General features: G+C 39.2%; 1 protein-coding gene across 1 annotated transcript in view; it reads left to right on the top strand.

Moving 5' to 3' along the window:
* LOC132157634 (doublecortin domain-containing protein 2-like) overlaps positions 1-21,013 on the top strand; it is a 39,803-nt gene that overhangs the window by 18,260 nt on the left and 530 nt on the right. The window contains exons 4-7 of the mRNA XM_059566966.1: positions 4,273-4,407; positions 7,797-7,946; positions 8,020-8,074; positions 8,154-8,328. Coding sequence (XP_059422949.1) covers positions 4,273-4,407; positions 7,797-7,946; positions 8,020-8,074; positions 8,154-8,328 — 515 coding nt within the window. The remainder of the gene's footprint in view (positions 1-4,272; positions 4,408-7,796; positions 7,947-8,019; positions 8,075-8,153; positions 8,329-21,013) is intronic.

Raw genomic sequence — 21,013 nt, 5'->3', positions numbered from 1 at the left:
GCGAGATATTTTATTTAACAGAATTCGCATACATCGAACGACCCGTTTGGACTACATCCCTCTAGTTCCTGCAGTAATGACGTCACTAAAACTGTTTTTTGACTAACCTCCGCCCACAGGAATACACAAAAAAGGGGGTGTGGTCTTGTTGTGGTCTTGTTGCGCTCCCACGGAAAAGAGGTAGAGCTGCGTTTGTGTTTATCTCCATGTCGTTGAAACGCTGTTATTTTCATCTCGGAGTCCAATTACCTTTGTTTGGGCTTCCCAGGGACGCTGTACTTGATCACTCTCTGTTTTTTAAAGTGGTAAAATATAACTTAATTCACACCATATTTCTGATATTATCGATCAATCTTATCAGATTAACTTTGATCGTTCACTTTTATTTTATTTACGTGAGTGCAGTACACCTGCAAAGCGTTAGCACTCGTTAGCTTGTCATTAGCGTTTTCATTCGAACCTATCGCTGTTTTCTTTTCTCCTCTCCCTCGCTCCAGTTTTTCACAAGTTCATCAAACAACCGCAGTAAGAATTTTCATCAAGCACGGTGAGTAATGGCTTCTCCTATCATTGTTTCTTGCACCTCTTGCCACATGTACAGTTTATCTATCTCTGTCGCTGATGAGGGATTCACATGTGATAAATGCAGGGAAATAGTTAGGCTGACAGAGAAGATTTCAGAATTAGAGACACGCATCCAAACTTTAATTGAGGACAGTAAGAATGTTAGGGCTCTAGATATGGCTTTGGATGCGTCTAGCTCAGGGATTCCTGTACATTGTTCGGTTCCGGAAACAGAGCCCCAGCAGCAGGGCAACTGGGTGACGGTGAGGCAGCGTAGTCGTGGGTCAAAACACCGCTCTTCTGTTCCGATCAAAACATTAAACAGGTTCTCCCCACTCAGTGATGATGATTCAGCCGTCAGCTACAGTATCACATCAGACAGTGCACTATAGACCCCCTGAGGAACAGTTCCACTCATTCTCTACTATAGGAGAGGAAGAATTGTATAAACTTGTTAAATCATCTAAACCAACAACATGTATGTTAGACCCTATACCATCTAAGCTCCTGAAAGAGGTGCTTCCAGAAGTCATAGATCCTCTTCTGACTATTATTAATTCCTCATTGTCATTAGGACATGTCCCCAAAACCTTCAAACTGGCTGTTATTAAGCCTCTCATCAAAAAACCACAACTTGACCCCAAAGAACTAGTTAATTATAGACCAATCTCGAATCTCCCTTTTCTGTCCAAGATACTAGAAAAGGTGGTATCCACACAATTATATTCCTTCTTAGAGAAAAATGGTATATGTGAGGATTTCCAGTCAGGATTTAGACCGTATCATAGTACTGAGACTGCTCTTCTTAGAGTTACAAATTATCTGCTCTTATCATCTGATCGTGGGTGTATCTCTCTATTAGTTTTATTGGATCTTAGTGCTGCGTTTGACACAATTGACCACAACATTCTTTGCATAGACTTGAATACTTTGTTGGCATCAGTGGAAGTGCATTAGCATGGTTTAAATCGTACTTATACGACCGCCATCAGTTCGTAGCAGTGAATGAAGATGTATCCTATCGATCACAAGTGCAGTATGGAGTACCTCAAGGATCAGTACTAGGGCCGCTACTCTTCACGCTTTATATGTTACCCTTGGGAGATATCATCAGGAAACATGGTGTTAGCTTTCACTGTTATGCTGATGATACTCAGCTCTATATTTCTTCGCAGCCCGGTGAAACACACCAATTTGAAAAACTAATGGATTGCATAGTCGATATAAAAAACTGGATGACGAGTAATTTCTTACTGCTAAATTCTGAAAAAACAGAGGTGTTAATTATAGGACCTAAAAACTCTGCTTGTAATAACCTGGAACACTGTCTAAGACTTGATGGTTGCTCTGTCAATTCTTCGTCATCAGTTAGGAACCTAGGTGTGCTACTTGATCGCAATCTTTCCTTAGAAAGCCACGTTTCTAGCATTTGTAAAACTGCATTTTTCCATCTCAAAAATATATCTAAATTACGGCCTATGCTCTCAATGTCAAATGCAGAAATGTTAATCCATGCATTTATGACCTCAATGTTAGATTATTGTAATGCTTTATTGGGTGGTTGTTCTGCACGCTTAGTAAACAAACTACAGCTAGTCCAAAATGCAGCAGCAAGAGTTCTTACTAGAACCAGGAAGTATGACCATATTAGCCCGGTCCTGTCAACACTGCACTGGCTCCCTATCAAGCATCGCATAGATTTTAAAATATTGCTTATTACTTATAAAGCCCTGAATGGTTTAGCACCTCAGTATTTGAATGAGCTCCTTTTACATTATAATCCTCTACGTCCGCTACGTTCTCAAAACTCAGGCAATTTGATAATACCTAGAATATCAAAATCAACTGCAGGCGGCAGATCCTTTTCCTATTTGGCGCCCAAACTCTGGAATAACCTACCTAACATTGTTCGGGAGGCAGACACACTCTTGCAGTTTAAATCTAGATTAAAGACCCATCTCTTTAACCTGGCATACACATAACATACTAATATGCTTTTATTATCCAAATCCGTTAAAGGATTTTTAGGCTGCATTAATTAGGTAAACCGGAACCGGAAACACTTCCCATAACAACCTATGTACTTGCTACATCATTAGAAGAATGGCATCTACGCTAATATTTGTCTGTTTCTCTCTTGTTCCGAGGTCACCGTGGCCACCAGATCCAGTCTGTGTCCAGATCAGAGGGTCACTGCAGTCACCCGGATCCAGTACGTATCCAGACCAGATGCTGGATCAGCACCTAGAAAGGACCTCTACATCCCTGAAAGACAGCGGAGACCAGGACAACTAGAGCCCCAGATACAGATCCCCTGTAAAGACCTTGTCTCAGAGGAGCACCAGGACAAGACCACAGGAAACAGATGATTCTTCTGCACAATCTGACTTTTCTGCAGCCTGGAATTGAACTACTGGTTTCGTCTGGTCAGAGGAGAACTGGCCCCCCAACTGAGCCTGGTTTCTCCCAAGGTTTTTTTCTCCATTCTGTCACCGATGGAGTTTCGGTTCCTTGCCGCTGTCGCCTCTGGCTTGCTTAGTTGGGGACACTTCATCTACAGCGATATCGTTGACTTGATTGCAAACAAATGCACAGACACTATTTAACTGAACAGAGATGACATAACTGAATCCAATGATGAACTGCCTTTAACTCTCATTTTTGCATTATTGACACTGTTTTCCTAATGAATGTTTTTCAGTTGCTTTGACGCAATGTATTTTGTTTAAAACGCTATATAAATAAAGGTGACATTGAGATCAATGGTTACAATTTATGTTTAACTCTGTTCCCGAATATTATAATCCACATGTAAAACTATGTGCAGCACATTTTGCTGAGGACAGCTTCCTCAATCTCAATCAGTTTAATGCCGGATTCGCATAAAAGATTAGGGTTAGGGTCCTGCCCACTTGCTTCTCAAAACTAGTCCAAAACTAGCCCAATTGCGTTTCCAGGAGGGCAGCGTGCACTAAGCTGCTGTCGAATCACAACACAGGAACCGCTGGCACAATCAGAACTCGTCACGTATTTCTGGAGGAGGGGCTTTATAGAACAAGGAAGACATCAGCCCGTTTTTATGACAGTGAAAACGGTGGTATACAGATAAGTGAATTGTGTGAAAAAAATTTTTACACGCGAAACATGAACACATGTTATATTGCACACTGTAAACACAATCAAAGCTTAAAAAAAAAAACATAAAAAACGTGACCTTTAAACAGCAAAAGGAAACAGAAAGATGGCGAGTGCGGCCCCCCCGCGAGTGGATTTGGTTGGTATATATATATAATTTTTTTTCAGTACTGTTAATAGAATGTTTGTACAAAGTAATCTGGTTTTTAATAATGTTTTTAAAATATTAGCAAAAAAATATTATCTATGTGTCAGGTGGACGTTCATCTAACATTTTTTTAAAGGCAAACAGCTATAGATTCTATTTACACTACGTTAAAATAGCAGACAATAAATGTCTTTCATATGTGATATGAGATTTGAAAAGGGAGTAAAAATGTTTGTCAAAAGGTTGAGTAAAACTCGGGTCGATCACTTCAAAAACACCAAGACATGCACTTTACTATCCACACCACTGCAGCTGTTTTTTGTTATTCATCTTTTTATTATGTTGACTATCCCAATCACACATTGGTGGGCAGAGTTAGTGTAAATAACCTCTGGCAATAAGGTGTGTGTCTGTGTGTGTCTCAGTGTTGTGGCAAATGGAGACGTCCTGAACCCAGCGGTGAGGTTATTGATTCCTAGCCGTGTGATTAGCCAGTTTGAGCGGATTCTGGAGATGGTCACTGAGAAAATGGGCCTGCGAATCATTGGGGGTGTGCAAAGGTATGCAAGCACAAGAAATTAACAAAGTTATTTACTTAATGACAGTAACATTGAAGTGAAATTAATTCATATTTGTGATCAAAGCATTTTTAAAATCCAGAAAAAAAGTCTTTGTATGGTGGCAGTTGATCATTAAAATCAGTGTACCCTGTTGAAACATTCAGCATATGCTGATTAGGTATGTTTTGAAGCATTGCTGCTGGTTTGAGCTGGTTTAACCTGGTCCTTAGCTGATCATATGCTGGTCATGAGCTAGTTTATAAAAAATTTACATTGTATTTATTGTTGTAAAAGTATAGTAACCATGTTTTTTGGCTTATTGATTACCATTTGTATAATGACAGTTTTACTGCAAATGTCATGGGTAAACTATAGTTAAGCCCTTATTTTATACTTCTGTGTCGAGCCTACACCGTAGCTACACCATAGGAGATGTGTAGTATGGTGTAGTCTGACGTGCACATCTCCAAAATTCTAACAGCGCATCAATTCTACGCAGACTGCAAGTGCTGAAAACTGATGCATAGCATATGGCATGAAGGCTACGGCGTAGCTCCAACGCATAAGTATAAATCAACCTTTAGTGTAGCAAAACCAAGTTAATTTGTGAATACCATGGTATAACTATAGTACCCTATAGTATAGTTCCCCTTCAGGAACCGTCAAACCCACATCAAAATGCTATGGGAACATCTTAAGCATGACCACACTCTGAATCATGTGTGTAATCAGTCAAATGGATGGGCAAAACATTATGAGCGGAGTGACGTATTGACCAGAAATCTTAAAAGCATGTGCGGTGGATACAGCGGCAGCTTCCTATCAGTCAGCAAACACTCTGTGTGTGTAAGTCTCTATCCATTTGTGAGTCTTATTTAGTGTTGACTTTTCCTTATTTTAAGTCATTCCAAAGGCAAGTGAAAAGACAAAACAAGGCCTGGCAACGTTTTAGTCTGTATGTTCCTCCCTGCCCTGTGCGTTGACTGCTTGGGAGCTAAGAACACAGAGTCTGCTCTTGAGGTAGCTGACTGGCCGCATTGTGAGTGTCTGCTACTCTGTACGCTTCACTCCCAGAAGGCTCTCTTCGAGGAGGAAGCCTTCACCATTATTCCTGGCAGCAGAGAGACACCTGTGGTTAACCCTGTCTGTTATGAAAGAGAAATACAGGGTCTTTCTCGTGGATGCCCTGCTTTTTTTTTGCGTAAATTTTGTCGTTGACAGGTACCAGGAGGCTTGTAAACAAGTTGTGGCCTTTCAGCGGTTCCTCACTTGCTGCTCTCTAGCTCCTCTGCTTTTGCAGGGCATCCACATACTGTACTATATCGACGATTGGTTGATATTAGCTCAATCAGAGCAGATAGCGGTCCGGCATCAAGATGTCACATGAAAGAGCTGGGGGTAAGACTAAACACCAAGAAAAGTTTGCTTTCTTCAGTACAGAGAACCATTTATCTGGGTGTGGTATTCAACCACAATGCAGGCACAACTGTCTCCTTGGATCAAGACACTCTTTACTGCAGTCGGGAGAGTAAGGGAAGGCCAGTCACTCACTGTCAAACAGTTTCACAAACTGCTGGGTCTGATGGCAGCTGTGTCCAACCTGTTTCTAGCATTGAAACACTTCATCCCAGACATAAGAGATTGCCATGTGTTGGTGCGCGCGACAACACAGTGGTGGTCTCTTACATCAAGAACCGAAGTTGTTGAGACCATCCTCCAGTCCAGAGCTCCCTCTATGAGGAATCTGTACACCTTGAAGTGGAAACTTTTCACTTCTTGGTGCAGAGACCGCCAGCTCGACCCAGTTAACTGAACAGTTGGTACAGTGCTGGGGTTCCTCCAGGCCTGATTCTCCACAGGGTTGACCCACTCTACCTTGAATGTCTATGTGGTGGATATTTGCGGCCTGCCACAACCCACTAGGTAGTCAGTCAGTGGCACCCCCTAGTTAAATTTTTCCTCTGTGGTGCGCTGAGGCCTCCGGTACAATCTTGTATACCCCCGTGGGACCTGACTGTAGTGCTACCCCCGTGGGACCTGACTGTAGTGTGGCTCTCTTTAAATGTACTTTGAGACTATAGAGGAGATATCTGATCGTCATCTTACTATTAAGACCAACTTTATTAAGACCAACTAAAGTGCCCTCTTCTACACCACAGCCTGTCATACTCCAGGCCTTCTGTCCTCCTCCCTTTCGGGAGCCTGACCAGCAGAAGTTTAACTGTATGTGTTCAGTGCTCACAGTGGACACATACATCCACAGAGATGCCCTGTGGAGAAGGGTGGACCAACTTATAGTGTTCTATGGTCCCCCCAAGGGAGGTCTTCCTGCTACTAAACAGACTCTCAGCAGGTGGATAGTGGATGCCATTTGTATGTCTTATGAGTCCTCTGATCTCCCCTCGCTCTTGGGGGTCAAGGCTCACTCTACAAGAAGTGTGGTGGCCTCCAAGTTCTTTCTGGCAGGTGTTTCTATGCAGGACATCTGCAACGCTGTGGGACAGGTTCTGTGGCCTCGATATGTAAGCCACTCTGGGCTCTTTTGTTCTCTCACCCTGGCTGTGCTCTTTCACCCTAAGCAGAGATTTGAAAGTCTGGCGGCATGGGCATACTCGCTCCCATTGCGTTTCGATGCAGCTTGAGTTCCTGAGGGGAAACATTTCTAGGTTGCGCATGTAACCATGGTTCCCCGAGAGAACAAGATGCTGTGTCTCTGTTCCATACTACCAGCATCCCTGTGAATTCTTGCTTCATTTTCCATAAGCTGCTTCTGTATCCACCGCACATGCTTTTAAGCTTCCTGGTTGCTACGTCACCCCACCCGTGACATCTTTCCCATTCATTGTACTGATTACAAATGTGATTCAGAGAGTTGTGAGAGTTGCTTAAGGTATTTCCATAGTGTTTCGAAGCAGTGTCTCATTCGCTAAGGGGAACCATGGTTACATGCGTTACCTAGAGACATTTTTGGTTTAATTTGTAGTAAAACCATGGTTAATTTTCGTAAGGGTTACGCTGTTCCTGAACTGGAGCTAGTTGCTTAGGACCAGTTAAAACCATCTCAAACCAGCAGCCACGCTTCAAAACATACCTAACCAGCATATGCTGTTTTTTTTTCAGCAGGGTAACTCTTACTGTTTGCAGGTGATATGTGCACCTGTAACCGTATTGCTTTTAGGGAAACTTCCTAGGGTACAGTCATTTAAAAAAAAAAAAAAACTTTTGATTTTTTTTTATTTGATTTTCATTATTGTGGTTCTCCAGGATACATTTATAAAAGTCTGAAATGCTCATGAAAAGTCATTTGGATGATAAGCAGCCTTTTCTCATTAGGGAAAAGGAATAATTTCTGAATTACCTGAGCTGTATTTACCCATCTTCTCTTACAGCCTGTACACCTTTGAAGGGACTCTCGTTATTGATGGAAAGGAGTTAGAAAACGGACAGTTTTACGTCGCTGTTGGTAGAGACAAATTCAAAAAGCTTCCCTACAGTGACCTACTGTTCAATAAACCCATCGGCATGAAGAGAGTGAACGGGTAAGAGAAAGACAGCATTTTCACTAAAGATGAAGGATGTTTTCAAACAGAATGTGACCGAATGTGATTTCAGGTCTAAAGCTGCATCATTACCACCGATATACAAATTCAGAAGACAGAATGGAGATGTGAGTACAAAAACATTATAATAGCAAATGTTTGCATTGGGTTTTCAAGCATTTAATCATTGAATATTGGTGTTGTGAGGTGGGGAACCATCATCTGAGCAAGTCTGAGTGTGGACAGGAGAAGAGCAGTCCTCCAGCGCAGAGCTCTAAAGAGCAGCTGTCCTCTATAGTCAGAGAGATCTCACAAGCCAAACTTATGAACATACGCAAGAAGAGGAGTGGACTCACGGCTTCACAGGAGACTCAGGACAATGGTAAGACATCAGCACATCATCTGAAACCAAGACAATCATTTGGAACATCTGGCTGTCAAAGCAGGAGCACAGTATGTAGAACTAGAGTATATACAATACTGTTTAAACGTTTGAGGTCAATCAGACGTTTTTAACATTTCTGAAAGATGCATCTTTTGCTCACCAAGACTGCATGTATGTGGTCAAATACAGTTGAAATTGTGAAATATTATTATTATGTAAAATGTAAATGTCTGTGTTAAACTGTAATTTATTTCTGTGATCAAAGCTGAATTTTCAGCATCACTACTCCAGTCTTCAGTGTCACATGATCTTCAGAAATCATTCTAATATCCTGATTTGCTGCTCAAGACACATTTCTGATTATTATCAATGTTGAAAACAGTTGTGGTGCCCAATAATTTTGTGAAACCGTGATACATTTTATATTTCAGGATTCACAGATGAAGACAAAGTTCAAAACAGCAGCATTTATTTTAAATATAAATGTTTTATAAGATTGCTTTTGATAATGGTAATGCATAATTGATTAATAAAAGTATTGATTTATTTGATGCTATTATTATTACAATTTTACAATAAGGTCTATTTTGCAAACATTAACATAAAAAATTTGCAATATTTTTTTCAGCATTTATTAACCTTTTAAAAATTATGTTAAAGTGCATTAACTAATATTAACAGATGCATGTTTAAATTATAATATGTGTTAGTCCATGTTGAGATTAACATTAAGATTAATAAATGCTGTAAAAGTGTTTTTTATTTTTTTATTGTTAGTTTATTTTAACTAATGCCAACAACCAAATAAAGATAAGACCACTTTAAAACTTTTAAAACATAAGACCATTTAGAAAGAATTAGCAAAAACTGTACCTTTAGTTTGTCACCGGCCTCTGGCTTGCTTAGTTGGTGACACTTAATTTCCAGCGATATCGTCGACTTGATTGCACAGATATTATTTAAACTGAACTAAGCTGAATGATGACATCATGGAATTCATTGATGAACTGCCTTTTTGCATTATTGACACACTGTTCAGTTGCTTTGATACAATATGTATTGTTGAAAGCGCTATATAAATAAAGCTGACTTGTCTTGACCATCTTGTCACCAATGTGACGAAATTAAGTTAAATAAATAGGTTCAATAATACAACACTGTAAGAGATCATAAGGCTGCATCATCTGTGAGCATTTTTGTTGTTTTTGTCAACTTCGATGATGCGTTTGTGTCTGTAGCCACGCATCAGATTCTCACCAGACACTATTGTCTGATAATGGTGATGTAATTCTCTGAACCTTATGTAAGGCACTTCCCTGAGTGACCATAAGATGGCACTGCTGTTCTGTGCTTTTGCTGTGGCATGAGAGGGATTACATCATGCTCCTCACCATCATCATCATCATGTTTCCTCAGATTGCAGCCGGAGGTGTGTGATCAGCGCCATGCTCCACTGCACATGTCTCGTTCCACAACATCTCACCAAGTGATGATATTTCAGTGCAAAGAGAGCCTCGCAGAGATCCCTTGCAATGCTATTAGTCATGCTTCAGATTCTGAAAGAAATTTGATTCATACTTAAATTGATGTGGTGAAAAATAAAGATCAGGTATAAGAGGTTTGGCAGTGAGGGGTGTCGCGTAATGAGCAGCGTTTGATCTGGAGCAGGAGCATCCGTGTGTGTGTGTGTGTGTGTGTGTGTGTGTGTGTGCGTGGTGAGTGTCTCCCCCTCATTAGCACTCGAGGTCCTGCTGGTACCCAGGTGGCCCAATACAGACCTATTAAATCTCCATGGTGATGAAGTCAACAAAAGCACATCTCTTCTCTTCTCCATGCTTCCATTTCTTGAGCCGAGCAGAACCTGTTTCTATGTAAAATCATTCTTACATTATCTGTTGTAATATCATATCTTATACACAGTGTTGGGGAAAGTTACTTTTAAAAGTAATGCATTACAACATTGGGTTAATTTTTGTCACATGCTCGGCTTGTTTATTTGTTTTTTTAATAACAAAAATCCCCAAAGTTATGTTTTTGGCAAGTGTAAAGGCCCTTTCACACAAGAAGTGTGTAAGAAATGAATAAGCCTGAGGCTGAAGGAAGTGTCTCTGCACTCACTGCTGATTTCTCTCAGCATGCAGCTCTCAGTGAATAAATGGAAAAACAAAGTGACTTGCATTACTTATTTGAAAAAATAACTCAGATATTTCATTTTAATTCTAAAAGCATTACTTTACTAGTTACTTGAAAAAGTAATCCATGTCACTCCCAACACTACCTATAAGCCGTTTTAAAACATAAAAACTTTTAGAGAATGAATGAGTCACATAATAAATGTCATGGTAAAATATTATAGTCGTATTCTTCCTTAATATTTAGAATCATCTATAAGTAAGCTATTAAAATGATCTGAGCAGGACTATCTGAATGTTAGGAAAAACCACATACTGTATATGTGTGTGTGTGTGTGTGTGAGAGAGAGAGATTTCTTTACAGCCTTTAGAAAATATGTTGTGTATGGAATTAATTTTCTAGTATTTGCATGTAACTTGGATTTACTACATTTTGTTGTCACAGTCATGTGACCTATTTTCCTGGCGTCAGTTGCATCACTTCACTTCACAACTCCTCTCACGTGTGTAAAAGTGTCCACTGAATGCACACGTCAAATTCTCACTAGAAGTAATAGTTTTCACTGAGCAGAACGTTTTATGTGTAAAAGCATACTTTTTTAGCATACAAATGATTTTACACAGACACTTGTTCTTTTTATTTTATAAATGAAGACTGTAATGGCTCTGATTTCCAGGAACATATTCACCAAAGTCACTTTAGGAGGTGATTCGAGTATGACAATCAAACCAATGACCAAATGGTAACAGTGAGTCAGTTTAACCATATCAAATTGTAAACTAATGAAGTTTCCAATGTCACAAGATAAATGTCTCGTTTGATTCCTTCATGCAGCATGAGTTTAGTTGCCGTTTATTGCTCTCTGGTGTAATCTTCAGCTTGATTAGTCCTGCATTATAGCACTGGTTGTGTTCAGGTGTGTAGAGCAGTGCTCTTGAGTTTCAGGATTCAGGATCTGTAGTAGTCTGTTATTTGACATTAGAACATACAGACCTGTGCTGAAATACTGGGTCTAGATTAAAGTAAGTGTTGAAATGACCAGCAAAAATACATCACAATCTGCTTTTGTTACGATGGGCAGAATCGTTTTAAATGAAAATGAAGTTAAAATGGCCCTGTTTAAAGGTGCACGCAGTCATTTTGTGTGTGTTGCAGTTGTCAATATGGCAGTCTTGTGTTTATACTAAGCAATGCCAAAGTCATGCGTTCCGTTCGCAGAGAAACAAGAACTGATAAAAATGTAAATATTTGATGCAATACAAATCACTTCGGAAAAAAGTTTCTTACAGATGTGAAGGTTTTCAGCAATGATGAAAAAAAGAATTTAGATAAAAATTATAGAGTGAACCTTATTTAGTTGAAAATAATAATTACAAATGAAATCATTTTTACACATGCATTTAAAATGTCAATAAATCATAGAGACTGTTTTGAGTAAATCTCAGTCTTAAAGCACCAGTCTCAACGCAGGCAAAACATTTAGTCGCTCTCGCACTGTTCAATATCCCTCTTTGATAAGTAAACCGTCCATTAGAAGGCAGGAAGTGCCGTGCTGGAATATAAAGCTATGTGCATACATTTGAATATCAATGATTTGCAGAGAATCTGACACCATTAATGAGGGAGTCTAACAGATGGCACAGTTGTTAAGTGAATGTAGGGCAAATTCTCCAATCACATGGCATCATGAAGTCAGAGAGGCTGAGGACGTGTGGATGTGTTTGAGAGAGAGAAGGAGGAATCGTACTCCAGTAATGACAGAGAGGATCAGAGGAGTGTGGAGCGCTGATGGCTTTCACACTTCAGTATCTCAGGGCTCCTGCTGACAATCCATCCACAATACTGTAATAATGCTGAAATAGCCCATTAAGGTGCCTCTATCTGTGCCTCACTTCACTGATCAGACCGCACGTGTGTGTGTGTGTGTGAGGTCCTCCAGCTCCTCCGAACAGACTGAGATGTGACAAGTGCTAAAGTCTTGCTCGTGTCTAATTAGATCATGGCCTGCAGTGATGGCAGTAATGCAATATCTGAACCAGAGGCGAGAGACAAGAGAATAAAAGAGGAGCCAGATCCTTCTTTAAATGTAGAAATCTCATTGTCTTGTCACACTGTCTTTTCCTCATCCTGTGCGTGATTTTGTTTTCTGTGTCCAATACCAGTGTGACCTCTTTAGTATTTGAAGATAAGACACACTGGAACACAAAATGTACGTTTTTTTTTTACAATTACAAATAATATAGCATTTCTTAGTAATGCCATATAGGCCATTTCTAAAGCATAAAGGCATTCAAATAATGTTTTTTTTATTTTTTATTTATTTTTTTTTTTTTTGTATGGTAAAATATTTTAGTCCTGTCCTACCTTAATATTCAGAGCCATCAGTGACACTATCTGATCATCTGACCAGGTGAAACTAAGTGTTTGCCAAAACCTGTTAGCATTCCATACTTCAGCTTTAAAATTATTAAAAACATTTGTCATACAAATACATGTAGGTCAATGTATCAGTCCCATCTGGATTTTAAACATAAAATTCTGAAGTAAAAAGAAACATTAGTCCAATTATTTTTTTCTTTTCTTTTATTTGTTCTTTTCATTGTATGAATACTAATAATATAACATCTGGCCCTCATACCAGACGGGACCCAGCTAAGAATGATTATAATCACAACATACCTGTATTTAAATAGCGTATCAAATATTAATGTGTACAATTAAGCCTAGGGCTGAGCTGGCGTTTGCTTTAGGATTGACCCCTGGATATATGATACTTCAGAGGGACTTTTTCAGAACTGTGTGTTGAAGTTCTTCTGAAAGCAGCTGGTGTACGTGATTGGCCGAGGCAGGGCCTGTGTGACAGTTGCTGGGCGGAGCTTAGACGATTGCCTCTGTGGTTTATCTGCCGCTGGTAACTGCGCTCTCATAGGAGTGTCCTGTCTGCTTCTGACAAATCAACAGGAACGCAAGAAAACACTCACGTGAATGAAAGTCAGCACCGATTAACCTGCCCCTGCTTTCTGTACACACTTAGACAAGGAGGAGGTGGTAATCAGTGTCATTTATTGCAGTCCTCTCTCCAAAAGCGGTGGTTTATTTTTGCCAGAACTGGCAAATTGCTTTCCACCAAAAGGTGCTGTGCGCCTTAAGATATTACCCAATTAAGCCCCATTGCAGAGCAATTCGTACTGATTATACAGTGTGAAGGCCATTAAAGACTGAAAATCCTTGCAGTGACTTCCATTGTGAGTCAGAATAGCTTGATGTTACTATTATAGGTGAAGAAATTGCTTCTTGAGAGCTATGCTGTCAGTCAGATGGGCTGCATTAGTGCTCTACTTTAAGGACATGTCCACACGTACACGGGTATTTTTATAAACGGAGTATTTTCTTCTGTTAAAAAAAAAAAAAAAACGTCCACATGAAAACACAAATGCATGCGATGAAGCACTGGAAAGAGCATGCCAAGCCAACAGCTGGTGATATAACCTCACAACAAATAGTCAAACCATGTAAAAAAAGATGAAGTTTTTATTTTTAATACCCATGTTCATGTGGACAGGGCATAAGACTATCACTATTGATGTATATATACTGTTTTAAATGCTGTGTATTTGTTCTCTGTAGTTGAGACCAGTATATCATAGAGATCTGGGGTCTTATACATCGGGACTAAACAACAATCACTCCCATTTTCTTCTGAATAATGCACATTCTTACATGCAGTGTTACACACATCGGGAAATGCTGCCACCGGAGCCAGGAATCATCCATCTGTTTGTTTGCCCTTGTGCTTTATAGAAATATAACAAAGCACCTCTTGTTGAATATGTCTCTTTCATGGTCTGCATTCTCAATCTGTAATCAGAGAGACTGAAGGTTACATGCTTTATTTTATGGCACCATAGGAGCTTCAGTGGAACTATATTCTTTGGTGGATATAATGACATATAATTGTGCCGCCACACAGTCAGGGTTTTGTACAAGGCATTTAATGATTAAAACATAGTCTTTGTTGTTACTTTGATCATTGTTGCATTTCAAGGCTTCCATCTATTTAGAAATCGTGTCTTTGTTGGTTTGTCATAGTGTAATCTTGTGGTTTTGCTGTGAAATGGAAAGCTGGTAAATGTCATGTCCGTGAGGTCAGTCGTGGCTGAAGGCGTCAGTTTGGTTGAACTCTGTCTTCATGTGTTGTAGATGACAGCGTGACACTCGTGTGTTTATGATGCCACGGTAATTAAAAGTGCTTGTTATTCTGGATGTCAGTGTGTTAAAAGCTGCTTTTGTGTTTTGTGTTTGTTTGAAAAGGCATTTCTGCATGTTTGTAAAGTTGCTCATGATTTCAGTTCAATAGCATTTATTCTGTTTGTGTCACTAACACTGTACTTGTAACTGCATTAATGCCATCAGAAGAAAAGCAGATCAAACTAGACGATGAATTTTTCATTTTCTTTCCAGTCTCTGTGATCCTCTGGTCTGTAGATACAGCTCTGGTCTCTCTTTGCACACTTTGCATAATAAGTAGAATTCATTATGATTTCAAACCAAATTACAACCTTTAAAAAAAAAACCTTCCATATCAAAAGCCTCAGCATTTTCGTGTAATGTCACCAATGTCATGCTAATGTTAATGTTAGTTGAGGTGAGGTTATAAGTTTACACACACCTTGAAGAATATGTATGTTTAAGCTGAATTGAATTTTCACCCTATAGAACAAATGTTCAAATATAGTTCAATAAGACAAAATAATAACCAAATTCACCCACACACAAGTAAATAAAATGCAAGTGCAGTGCAACTCCAGAGTGTAAAAGTGAGAATGTGTTATTAAACGTGCAGTAAGGAATTTTTGGCCACCAGGGGTCACTCAATCAAAACAATAACATGAGACGTACTTTGATGACGTCGGGAAAGAGCGTAGGCTCATGGGAGTTGTTGTTCATTGGAACACGCGCTCTGTCGCTCCCCACATTCCTCACTCATTTTAACGGAGGCCGGCGACACACTGGATGCGTGGCGTGTCAGTTTTTAATTCGGCTCCCATGTTAATAGGTTAGAGCTTGCAGACTGCCTGTGTGAGCCGCGTGTCTCAGGCGCGGCTCGAGCTGCGCGGAAAACGCGTGCATGCTAGAAATAGAACCGACGCCTATTTATCACGCGACAGGCAAGCGTGTTGGAAGCTTTTCCAGGCAAAATATAATAGGAAAATATGTTTATATGTAATTTTGTACACAAATACATATTAATTCATGACATTTTGATGTTTGAAAGTCTATAGGTTGACATAAATTCAGATACAAATGTAATTTAAAAAATAAATAAATAATTATCGATTTTCAAATATTGCACCTGTCAAACATAAGTCTATTTTGCCGTCAATACTGTTGACGGTGTCCTTTATCAGTAGGCTTTATATTTATGTTCAACATGAAGTATAGATATTGTTGTCATGAGGACAAGAGCCTGGTCTGTCGGCGGTCTCCCTCTATGTCACCTACAGCAGCAGCAGAGACGCCACGCAGCCAGTGTGTCACCGGCCTTAGTATTTTGACAATCACGTATTTTCGAACGGAGAGATATATGAATTATCAGACCCCTATCAAATCAATATTCCATCTAGCTAGTAGTAATATATGTTAAAAAAAAACACGGTTGCCTTTCGTTAATAATTATAATTACGTTTATACTATGATATTGAACAAGATAGTGAACTGCATTTGAAGCTACTTTATCCAGCTAGATATAGAACACATGTAGATTTACATTATACTCTACATGAGAGCTAGTCCATCTGCGTTTTACACAAGACATCATCGTTTCACAAAAAATACGGATAGATATAGTTAGCTGAATGGATGCATACCTGTTTATTAGAATGCAAGCATCTCTCTGTAGTTTCAGCTGGTCACGAAGCTCTCTCTATCTTGGAAATGCAACTCCAATATTTATCCGTGTCTCGTTTCTTCTTCGTCCCAAAACCTTCTCAGGTCATTTATTTCACCCGTACGTTTGCGCTTCACAGAACGTGCAGGCAAAGCATAATCGTGATCCATAACTAAGTTATTGATTGAGGTATAAATACGAATATAAACAATATAAATATAAAATATAATAGTCTCGACCAAGGCTAGCTACTACTTTTTCTTCTTCGTCTCGTCTTTGCTTCTGTTCACCTTTGTATTTGGCGGATCCGCCGGGTTCCGCAGGAAGTTAGATAAAATAGAGGGGTCAAAGTTTATATGACGCCATAGACGGGCGACAAAACGGAAATAAAGAAACGTGCCGTGTCTTCTAATTAAACTATAATTTTCTCCGGATTTTAAAGTTCGTGGCAACTGTCAGGATAATGTAAATACACAACAAAAAAAATATATAACATAGATATAGTGATATCTGCTATTTTTAAAGCAGAAAAATTACATATTGTGCCTTTAATCTGTCGTACATGTTTCATACATGCTCTGTGTCGATGAGGTTATGAATGTGATTGGTTGCCTCTGGAGCTGCACATGTTCTGTCCTCATTTGCATAAGAGCAAAATCATCTAATGCTGGTGATGCCAGGTGCGCGTGTACCAATCGCATTTGCACATTTATTGCCATATTCTGATGTTTGGCTCGATCACGTCTGCTGTAATTGATCTGCACCAGATTTGTTATGTGTCCCGTGATGTAAGACTGAAGTGCAGAATTCATGACCGATCTCTTGCTCTCACGTCGTTTGCTTGGTAACATTAAGAAAGAAAAACAATTATATATATATATATGCAGATTTCAGTTTCTCTCATATCCATATCTGGCTGTGAAATTAAAAGCCTGGATTCTCCACTTCAGCAGGCCTTAACTACACCAGATAAAGAGGTTTATTCCTCTCTACATTCTGAAGGCTTTTACTGAGGGGTTTGTTCGTATTTCATTCACACTGATTTATACAGCATTTCACTCCTAAAAATCATAGTGAAAATGTGTTTGTTTTCTGTCTGTTGATAATATCTTCTGATTTATGGAGCGATGAAAAAAGAGAAATCCAAAATCTCCTCTGGAAAAACCCTTTAACTCAAAAAAAAAAAAATTGACAGGTTATTATAAATAATGAAAATCATAAAGCATCTTTGAACTAAATGTTAGCCTATTTTAGCTAGTTATCAAAATAACATTTCGTTAGCCTCATAATTACCTATAATAATTGCCTAAGTCATTTTTTGGCCAAATTGAGATATCTGCCTAACTTTACTGTCCTACCACTGCTGCATCGTCCTGCCTTTCTGCCTATGTCCTTAGCCAATCACAACACTTATTAGAATCCAAAAACACTATCTGCCTATCAAAAACACTATCAAAGAGATGACTTAGGCAGATAGTGTTTTTGGATTCTAATAATTCTAATTTTAATAATTCTAATTCTAATTTTGATACAAACAAAATGGCAGAAAACATGGGAAGACAGACTACTGACTGAAGAGCATAGAACAGATATCTTCAACAATTTCTGGTCCATGCCTTTCTGGGAGACACGCAAGCTGTATATCAAGACTCTAGTCAAAAATGTGCACATAAAACAGAAGAAAGGTGGTGTTGCATCAAGGAGAACAACGTCCCTATTATACCACCTGAAACTGGCAGATAGACGTAAACTACCTGTGTGTAAGAATCTTTTCTGTTCAACACTTGGCATCGCCCCCAGAACCATCTGATCATGGTTAAAATCCAAAACTGATCCGTGTAAACCCAAGATCAACAAGACTGGCCCATGTGTGCCCATATCAGATGTTGACCAGACCTTCCTGAAAGAATGGCTCTCTGGACTGCCTAGAGTCCCATCCCATTACTGCCGTCAGGTTCCCTCCTATCAGGAAAAGAAGTTCCTGGAGCCGGGAACAGTTCTAAGTGATCTTCACAAGGAATATCAGAAAGCTGCTGGTGAAAATGGAGCGTGTGCTGTGAGTGAGACATATTTTCGAAATGTGTTCAGGGAGCAGAATTACTCCGTGTTCATACCATAAAAAGACCAGTGTGATGTATGTGTGAGCACCAAGGTAGGAAATACAGATCAGGATACCCTTACTACTCACTTGAAATTAAAGGCTCAGGCTCAAGCTGAAAAAGCTAAGGATAAAAAGGAATCCAGTGACAAACTTTCAGTGTGGACAATGGACCTTCAATGCGTTCTTCTGTGCCCCAAGACGAAAGCAAGTACAATGTATTACAAAACTAAATTACAGATGCACAACTTTACTTGCTTCAACATGAACAACAAAGATGGATATTGTTACGCTTGGGAAGAGCATGAAGGCTCCCTCAGCAGTGAGGTTTTTGCCCATCTGCAGTCCATACACTTCGAATCAATCCTAGAGGCCAACGGAAACATTGAGAAAGTCATTGTCTGGAGTGATGGCTGTGGATATCAAAATCGGTGTGGTGCCATCAGCAACACTTACCTTCATCTGGCCATGAAGCATGGTGTCACCATAGAGCAAAAGTTTCTGGTTGCTGGCCACACACAAATGGAGTGTGACTCCATGCATAGCCTCATTGAGCGGCGCATCGTCAAAGATATTCACACTCCACGTAATTACATTGTCATCTTTGAGACTGCACGAATACATCCATCCCCATACAAGGTGACCCAGCTATACCACAATGACTTCATGAAGTTATCTGGGGCCTACGTCACCAATACTCGACCAGGTAAAAAAGTTGGTGACCCCACAATCCATGGCCTCCGGGCTCTCCAGTACTTGGCTGATGGTCGAATCTGGTACAAGTTGGATTTTGAGTCTGAATGGGAGGACCTGCCTCAGCGAATCAACATCCCCAAAGAACCATTCCACTGGGTCCCACTCTTTCCTGCCCAACTGCCAATTACTCTCAGGAAATTCAATGACTTGCAGGCAATGAAACCAGTACTACCGAGAGTAGCCCACCAGTATTATGACAACCTCCCTCATCAATAGACAGTGTGAAAATGAGTGTGCACAACACCTGAGTGGAACTTGGTGGGAAAGAAAAACAGTGGTTAAGGTTAAACATTAAGAAACTTGGTTAGGGTTGACAAGTTACACATCTTGGTTATATTTAGGAGAATAAAAAAACTTTGGTTATGTTTGCACAGCACCTAAGTGGAACTTCGATTAAGGTTGGAAAAGGAAAACAGTGGTTAAGGTTAGACATTAATAAGAAACAACTTGGTTAGGGTTCACAAGTTACACATCTTGGTTATATTTAGGAGAGTAAAACAACTTTTGTTATGTTATGTTTGCATTTTTTATGTAAGAGAAAAAATTAATATTAGGCAATTGATGATGGATCTTTTTCTTTTTGCATACTTCTTCACACATCTGGTTGAATGTACTGTTATAATATAAATAAAAAATAACAATGTGATTTCTAAAAAAATTTGTTTTTTTCTTGTTTACCAAAAACATTGAAATATGACTTTTATGGCAATTATGCTATGAGGCTAACGATTTCTCATTTTCATGTAACTTGATGTAACTTCACAAAATGATTAGTACACCAGTGTTTTCAGCAGCTATAAAATGGTTTAATAGGCATGTTAATAAGCAACTAGATAGTATTTATTATAATATGTGAACTGTGTTTATTTAAGAGTTTCTAGCTGTCTTCACATTGGAACAGGAGTGAAGAGAAGCAGTGTTTAATTAACAGAGGTCACCCTCCCATCCACCGCTTTAATGAAGGCAGCCTTTAAAATGCTGTATTTAATTTGATTTAGCATTTTTATGAGACGAGCCCTTCGCTCAATCACATTTAACTGTTTATTGTTACATTAGCGCTCCTGCTTACAGTCAGGCTTTTGGACTACAGTTAATAAATGTGAAACATTTCCATAAAATATTCAAAGAAGCCCATTATTGCTACGCCGGCTCATCTCCGCTGCTAAACTTCAATCAGTTTTGCATTTGAAACGCATTAAATGCCTGGGTAAAACGCTATCATCTGCACAGCAATATTTTTATAGCCGCTATTGGGGAAAGCTTGAATTTATATGAGGTGCATTAATTCTGCTGTTTAATTATTCTGAGCGTATTGATTTCACACACAATCTTTGGATTTATTACTCATTAAGTATTTAAAACACTCGTGTAATTTTCTTGTTTACTAGCGAGTACGACGGTATGACTGTAAATCTCACAAAAATAATTACAAAGAAGCGTAGAAAGCTAATGGTCATTTTAACAGCAACTCATTAATTCATGAGAGGTTTTAATAAGAGTGTGATGCACATACATGCTCGATTAAGATCTGAGACTGAATTTACTATATGACTATCTGAAATTTAGTCTATAATGTTGATTTCATCAGTAAAACCATTGATTGTTCATCCATTTGGATGATATATCTTTATATTATTAAATATGAATTTCTTGATTTATTGTTTGTCCTTTTTCTGTCTTTATTAATAGTTTGGAAACACAGAGTGTGAAGCAATGAAAGCCATCTTATTTTGTATTTGTAACTGAATGTGAATCCTGACCCATGAATGGTGCTGAGGTCTCGTGTGTGTGTGTGTGTGTGTGTGTGC

This window comes from Carassius carassius, chromosome 15 (assembly GCF_963082965.1).
Source record: "Carassius carassius chromosome 15, fCarCar2.1, whole genome shotgun sequence".
In the NCBI taxonomy this organism is placed as follows: Eukaryota; Metazoa; Chordata; class Actinopteri; order Cypriniformes; family Cyprinidae; genus Carassius; species Carassius carassius.
This window is presented reverse-complemented; position numbering and strand designations above follow the sequence as displayed.